Source organism: Gastrolobium bilobum, unplaced genomic scaffold (assembly GCF_033153095.1).
Source record: "Gastrolobium bilobum isolate Gb01-03AN ecotype WA unplaced genomic scaffold, APGP_CSIRO_Gbil_v1 utg12938, whole genome shotgun sequence".
Classification (NCBI taxonomy): domain Eukaryota; kingdom Viridiplantae; phylum Streptophyta; class Magnoliopsida; order Fabales; family Fabaceae; genus Gastrolobium; species Gastrolobium bilobum.
In genome coordinates, this window is record NW_026900125.1 from 213 (window position 1) to 8292 (window position 8080).

The 8080-nt window shown below is 33.5% G+C and overlaps 1 protein-coding gene and 1 pseudogene across 1 annotated transcript; both read right to left on the bottom strand.

The window, feature by feature from the left end:
- Positions 1 to 724: 724 nt before the first annotated feature.
- LOC133295409 (L10-interacting MYB domain-containing protein-like) lies at positions 725 to 1727 on the bottom strand. The gene is made up of 2 exons (XM_061494237.1): positions 1374 to 1727; positions 725 to 1285 (listed from the first exon to the last, which is right to left on the bottom strand). Exons 1-2 carry the CDS (start codon positions 1725 to 1727, stop codon positions 725 to 727), a joined length of 915 nt encoding a protein of 304 aa, XP_061350221.1.
- A 1764-nt stretch (positions 1728 to 3491) lies between these two features.
- LOC133295407 (uncharacterized) lies at positions 3492 to 4328 on the bottom strand (annotated as a pseudogene).
- Between the last annotated feature and the right edge of the window lie 3752 nt (positions 4329 to 8080).

The following is an 8080-nucleotide window of genomic DNA, read 5'->3' on the forward strand; positions in this document are numbered from 1 at the left end:
TATCCATAAGCATGTCAAATATAAATTATGAACAATTCAGTCCCCACCCCGTCTCCTTCTCCTTCTCAAAGCCCCTATAAAGATCAAATTAAGTTCCCTACATAACCTTGACGATGGGATAAAGGACAATTGGGTGGGGTAATAGGCAAGGTGGAAAGAGAACTTCACCAAGCTGCTCCAAACAGCAGTGAAAAGTGAAAAATAATGACTTTAGTTAAAAATAAAATTTAAGGAATTTACTTGGAATAGACTGGGACATAATTCCAACCCTGTCAAATGACTATTCCCTATCAATGTGTAGAAACTATACATTCACCTTAAAACACAAAGGGAAAATCTCAATGCACAAGACTCCCCGATTTGCGAGGATAGGAGCAAGAGTCAATAGTACACAGCCTTATCCTTGCATTTTGATAAAGAGGTTGTTTTCCATACTCGAACCCGCGACCTTCAGATCCCAAGTAGCTATCTTACCGCTGCTCTAAGGTTCACCCTCATTCACCTTAAAACATATTAATAAATGAGAACATCCATTCAGCAGAATCCCTATATTCTATGTGAAATTATATTCTCATGTTGTATGAGATTCATCTCTTATGTTACACTCACATAAAAAGATGTGCTTTTCTTTTTCTTTTTTAAAAATTGGTGGGCCCAACTTTTCTCCTACTATATGAGAGAAGTAAAGCCCATATTCTATACACCAAAATGTTCAATACACTGTTCACCCTCCCCTCCACCACCAGAACTGTTTAAACAAGTATATCTTTCTCATCCTAGAATTGTAAGTCAGGAAAGCTCTGGCTTTGACAGGATCAGCATTTAAATATTCAAATGCATACATCTGTTTTCCCTCTTCCAACCCATCTATCTCCATCACAGCCTGAAATAGCTCTGCAGCATCAATTGTGCATTTGTTGTGCTCCATTGAATCAGCCAATCGTTGTATGCTTGATGCCACCGTCATCAATGCATCCTGAAGAGCATCTGAACTGCAAGGACGTTTGGGAAGTTGTCTCAGAGGTTGAACCGCAGGAGGCTCTGGTATCTGACCATACTCTGGAGGCACACTGTAAGACTCAGTTCCATCTGTCTCACTCATGTTTTCTGAACTGGGAGATGCAAATGAGGCTGATTCATCTTCACAGTTCTTCATGTCCACTTGATTTTTATCACCCTTCATCTTAGCCCAACGACCAGGAGCTTGATCATTCCCACAAACAACTTTAAGCTGATCATACATATCTATCTGCTTTCTGCGAAATCCTTTTGCATCAGGGTGTGTCTATCCAACAAATTAGAGAACACTAGAATAGCTATTTTGAATTAATGCATAACATTCATAAACTGGGAAAGATTAAAGATAGACTCACCGAAACATATCTCTTCCAAAGCTCATCACGATCACACTCGATCATCTTTGTATTTGGATTCCACCAGAAACCATCTTGACTTAGCACATCTTTTATTAATTTATACCTCTTCTTAAGTGTCTTCAGACGGTTGATAATTTTCAGATTATTCAAATTTAAGTTGAAACGAGTGTTTACAGCTACACAGACAGCAGCATATGCATTTTCACTGAAACATTTGTCAATTCTGTTTCCATTTTTTGCTTGAACAACCAGAGCTTCAATTAGGCATTTATCCATTGCAATTGACCACACAACATTTCTTCCTTTATTTTTCATATCCCTTCTGTGTACTTGCAGATCACAGTGCTCCATTTCTACACGCTGACAAAAAAATTGAAACAAACAGTTCAATATAATAATGCACACATCATAACATTTAAGTTGATTTTATTATCCCCATTTAATTAAACATAGTATGAACTATGAACCACTAAGTTACTAAAAGTTTTACAGAAGCAATGGGGAAGAAATGGTATGAATTCTGAAGTAATAAGAATCCAATACTTGTGAGTGCCTACGTGTCAAAATTCACATGCAGTACACCCAGAAAAGGTTACATCATAAAGGAACAATACTTTTAGGTTCCATCAATGAAATCTTGAACTTAAAAGAAAAGGAAATTAAGGGCTCATACTAATAATCGTCTCTATTAATATCATTAATATTACAGAAGCAACCTCAAAGAAAATATTTTCACCTAACAAAAAAATAGTATAATTGAAATCCCATGCTTATGCATTCTTTATCAATTGAATAGAAAATAGCATTCTGACATCAATGTACACGGTTCTGAGACCAGAGTTTTCTTTTAAAATGTTCATTGATTACCTACTGACAGAGCCAGTCAATAAAGGTACCACTCTCGGTTATCAAACTCATAGATCCTACCTAGGATACCTGTAAAGCACGAGATTGTATGTCATAACACCAAACCTACCAAGATTCTACCAATAACAAAGTTTTATTTACGAAAATGTTTTATTTAGAAAATGTATAAATATAAAATAACTCTGAATACCTTTAAAATCACAACTAGTCTAAGTCAAAAATACATAACAGAGATAAGTCTGTAAAAAGATATTAACCCTCTAATAAAACAAAGGTCATAAAAGATTTAAATTTAATATGATATGATTATGTACATGCTGTGAATAAATCCATATACTTTGAGTTAATCTCATGGACAAGTATAAACAAATTTATTTAAGAAAAATGGTACAGAGAAAATATTAATGTTATAATATTACATCCATTCCTATCCAACAATATATATATATATATATCATACCCACACCCATAATGCACCTAGTGGACATAAATGACACCTAAGCTCTTTTCTTCACACCAAGTCAGAGTCGCACACTTTATTCACTCCTAAATCCCCACAAGTAATGTTGACTGCTGATAAAGTTTTCTGTAACTGCAAGAGCCACAAAATCCTTCTATATATATATATATATAAGCTCAGCTTAAGCTTATGTTAGAGAGATATAACATAAAAACATTTTGGGTTAAATTGACCATTTACATTATATCAGAGCCTCTGTGACCAAATAATTACAAGTTTGAGGAATTTCTTAACACAAGTAGGTAGTTTGTGAATTGTCCACCTTTCAAATACAATAGACTCTTGTGTGAGGGGACATGTTAAAAAAATATAATATAAAACCATTAATATAACCTATACCAAATATCTTAAGCTTTGGGGTTGAATTGGAGTTTTACTGCTTAGATATCAGATCATTTTATTAATCAAGCCCGGTATAAAATCACAGAGAATTAACTAAGCTGACTCAAGTTGCATTCCTAACTGTGTTCCTTCAATTTCCTTCCTCTATTACCTGAATACTACAATTAAACCTATAGATTAGTTGTCTCAAATCTGCGTGCTAAATAAAACCATAAAAATGAAACAAAAATCTTTGATTAAATATTGAGATATTTAACAAAGTCTGACAAACACTAAGTTGAAAACAAAATGTTCATAGTTGGCATACATAATCATATTTCCCTAATATACTAGGACAACTGTTTGGTTAAAGTAGAGATAAACTAGTAGCTACAGGTTGAATAGGATCAAGCAAAAGAGCGCTTTGTATAATAGCTCCACTTCTTCGGAAGCCTAGTGTAAGTAATCAAATTGAATTGGCTAAACTCAAAAATTGAAGATTATAGAAAAAGAGAGATAAGAAAATAGTACCCGGCCGTGAATCGAGTTGCCATATTCTTAGCTTGCAGACTTGCCCTCTCAGCATTTCCTCATAAAGTTTCTCAAGCACGAATCCTTCAACATTGCATTCTGAACATATACCAGAACCTCCACAATCTTTGCATACTTTGTATTGAATCTTTAATTTCAAAAAAAAGTAATTAATTTAAACAAACAGTTTCACATTTAAGATAAGAATTCAAGTCTTCCTTCAGGCAATAGTGGCAATAATAGCATCAATGAATGATCTACGTTGTCTTAAAAAATCTAAATGCAGAAAACCAAGTTGGAGAATAATGAAAACTAAATGCAAAACAATTACCACGTTGTCAAGTGATATGAAAGATCAACAATGGTTTATTTTATTTTTCCAAGAGTTTTCTTCAATGAAACAAAATTAGTAATATCACATAAGCAATATGAACTTTGGTAATTTAATATATTACACTCAGCTATGATAACCATTGAGCATTTGAACCGAAGAAGCATACCAAATATTTTTATATTCTTGTTTGGAAAAGCAAGGTGTTCTTTTTAGTGCTGCTGAACTTGTTAGTACAATTAATTGTCTCATTAATACTAACAATATGGATGGGTTACTGACCTGTGATGACTCGGAAATTTTGGATTTCTTGACCAGAATAGTGGCTGCTGCGCCAACTGAGAGTTATAGCAACTGCCACTGAAGCAGCAACTACCAACATATTTTTTATATAATTTTTAACATTTCATTATTATATTAAATTTCATATTAATCTCATTAAATAATCTAAACTCATTTTTTTTTATTAATTAACAGTATATTTTATCTAATTATAAAGACTATTAAAGAAAAATATCAAAAAGTATTTTACTAATATTTTTCATGAGTGACATAATATTCACACAACACAGACAATATTCTTCACAGATCTAGGGGGAAAATATTACCGACTTTCTTACCCTTTTTCTTTTAATTTTATTTGATATGGATATAAGATATGGAAATAAGACATGGAAAAAAAAAATATTTTTCATGAATGAAAGAATTTTATGAAGCTTGTGATCAAATCAGAAGCTGACAAGTTTGTAATAAATTTATTTATTGTTCTCATGTCTAATCAGAACCTATTAATTGAAACTTATGCGTTACATGTACATTATTGACTCATTACATAGTTTTCTAATATGTAATAAAGACTTGAAAGTTTCAAATCCATGCCCTCGGGAATGCAAAGCCAACAATCAAGAGTCATTATACTAAGTACCAACATATATAACCAAACCTGACATTAAGAGAAGATAGCTATTATAGAAAAATATGAAGGTATTTTTGAAAAAGAAGTGCAAGACTTCAACCAAAATATCTTAACAAACCTTTACAAAAGTCAATATCCATGTCATGAATTCAGACAGAGACACAAAAAGAAGAGGCATACTAGCGCATAAAAAAGATTCAATAAATTATAAAAATAGAAAGATTAACCAGTGGAGCCGGTGCTCTTATATGCTTAACTAGCGCAGAGGCACACTGATTCTACCCAAGCTCATGTCAAATCCACCTACAAAAATAAAATATATGCTGCTGCTATATATGTTAGAATCACTTCCAAAAGGTACCTTCACACACACACAAACACATCTTCCCATCAAACTTAGAATCATCAACTTCCGACCCCATGATCTGCATAAGAAGGATATCATCAGCTATAAAAAAAATTTCAATTTCAAAAATCAAAAGGCTGACAATGAATTTCAGAACCGATGACAACCACAAAATTAAAAGATCATCACTAACATCATGAATCCAGAGGAAGAAAAATCAGATCAACCAGATTTTTGAAACTATTATATTCCCACTCCCAAAAAAGAGAAAGCAATTACATGAGTTTCCAGAAACATTCTTCATAACAAATCAGTCTATCTAGGAAACTATGACTCAACAGTTGTAGCTCTGCAATGCCCTATTGGCAGTACATTGACTATCGAATTGGACAGGAAACAAATCTTATGTGAAACCAGATGCAGAACTCAACAGTAAATAAAATAAACTACAAGCATCAACCCAATTCTTCCATCACTTCAAAGTTTAGAAAATGGTAGGGAATAGTATATTGACTAGACTCCTAACTGAATATTTTATGGGAGTTAATAGAAATCAGCCCCACCTGTCAAGTCAATTCAAAGGAAAGCAAAGAGCAATCAATCAGTCCATCAATAACATCTTATCAGATAAAGCATCTCACACGGTAAGAAGGCATATGCAAAAGAAGCAATTGATCTAACATCTTTATCGTAATAACAAAAGTGTGGAGAATGCCTTGAGGTATAGTTTTGGGAAGCTTGTTGTTTCTGTTGGCGACAAAGGTTTGTGTCAAAAATGTGGTCAATTTATGTGACACAGCGCTACAGGGGAGAAACAGAATCAGGTTGAATGGAAGCAATAACCAAAAGTCCATAACATTCTCATACATTGGCAGAATTACACAAGTTTGGAAGAATAGTGTTTGTAGCATTAGCAACAAGGATACAGTCACAAAAAATGCAAAGGAATGATTGAAAAGGAGTAAGGAAGGAAGAGAAGGAATCCATACTTGTATAGATGTCCATAGAGCAAGTGCAAGGGAAAGCCAATTGGAGAAAGGGAAGAGCAATCTGTGAATAGCCAAAGCAATCAAAACGAGAGGAACGAAGAATAAACATATTCCATGGAGATAATAAACATCTACTATTTAGTTCATACTCCAACTTACGAGACTTCAATTTTTTTTTAAATAACTAAAACTTTTAAAATTAAATCAAAAAAGGTGCTTGATCTACAAATAATGATACACGTAATTTTTTACCATTAAACGAAGATGTGCATTTTTTTTTTCCGAAACAATTTCACTAAATAATGTATTCTTGAAATATTTCACATCAGGGCCAAAAGAAGCTATGATATACTAGTTAAGCTCGCAAATTGTCTTTAAATAAGTCAAATTGGTAAAATATCAACCTATTGAATCTTCATTTTTCTTGTCCACCCTATTTAACATGCAGGTTATACATAAGGCAAGATAACACGTTAAATAGTACTAGTTAGGCCATATACTTAAACGGCGAGACTCTAAGCTATAAAAGAAAGTTAGGCCATATTGGTACAAAGGTTTTTTATCAATTTCTGAAGTTGGTAGAACATATATACGAACACAGTTAGTATTTTGAACAGTATACACATTCTTCATCAAGTCTTTATCATGCATAAAATTTAAGCAACAGAGATTGAAGTGCCAACATCTTTTGTGCCATAATGAATCCGTAAGGTGGTGTTTGGTTGAGGGGGTTTTTAAATAACCCCATGCAAATGATGTTGGGTTTCTTGGAAGCATACGTTTGGTTGAGGGAGAAATGGCTCAACAGCCAGGGAAGCAGGATGCATGCCATTTTCAGATTTGTGCCATTTAGCAAGGCATCCGCACTGTTTAAAAAGCAAAGTAGGAGGTGGTTTTTTGATGAAAACCGGCTAAATGACATGGGCCCACAACAAATCACCCCCAAAATACTCTCTGATATTATCTCAATTGTGTGGTCAGCAGCGAAGAGAAGTACACATAGAAACTGGCCGCAGTGTTGAACGTTTGCTTAGCTTCATTCTGTGGGTTGAAGAAGTGACATTGCATGGTGGTGGAGAACTGAGTCTTGCTTTGTCTGGTTGAAGGTAAGCAAACGTTAGCCTCAAAAAATCATGTTTGCTCAAGTTTCTCTGTTCCGTTTTAGGTGACATTCGGTCGGGTAAGTCTTCATTTTTTTAGATCATGAAGGATGTGGTTGTACAGCCATGATGGAACACCCTCCCGTTATGTGCAATTTCTGTTTGAAATTTATAAATGTCTTGTTTGGATTCCTTTTTGTGTTGGAGTTAAAAATAAAAGCTAAGTTATTCCTTTCTGTATTATTAACTTTTCAATTGGTTGGTTTCATTTTGATGATTGTTTTAATGGCTGCTTGTTGACCATAAACTATATTTTTTGTCATTTTGTTATTCGTACATTGTTTGTTTGGTTGGCTTTATGGGTGCTTCTTCATGGTTGCTTTGGGAATATTTTTACAACTATAAATAAGTTAGTTGACCCATTAAAAAGTCATATTCCATTCATCATCATTGTTGTTTAATTTTGAATCTATTTGATTGTGATTGTCTTCTTTTGAATTGCTAAGTTACTGAAATGAGTGAAATCTGACCTTTATGACATATTGTAAGTGAATGGGAAAATGTAATTTGGGGGCTGCTTTTTTAGTGTTTGGTGAAAGGTGTAATTCAGTAAGCATATGGACATAACTACGGACTAGGGAGCAATTTGATTAAAGCTATCTGTTTGACTTACCACTTCACAACCAGTTAGAAGGTTTTTTCATTCTGTTATAAAGAGATGGAGATGACTTTTTATATGATATATATATATATATATATATATATATATATGTATATATATAT

Coding starts and splice junctions, on each gene's coding strand:
- LOC133295409 (XM_061494237.1), bottom strand. CDS start 1,727: ATGGAGCACTGTGATCTGCAAGTACACAGAAGGGATATGAAAAATAAA. Junction 1,286..1,373: donor TTTGGAAGAGATATGTTTCG/GTGAGTCTATCT, acceptor TTTGTTGGATAG/ACACACCCTGATGCAAAAGG.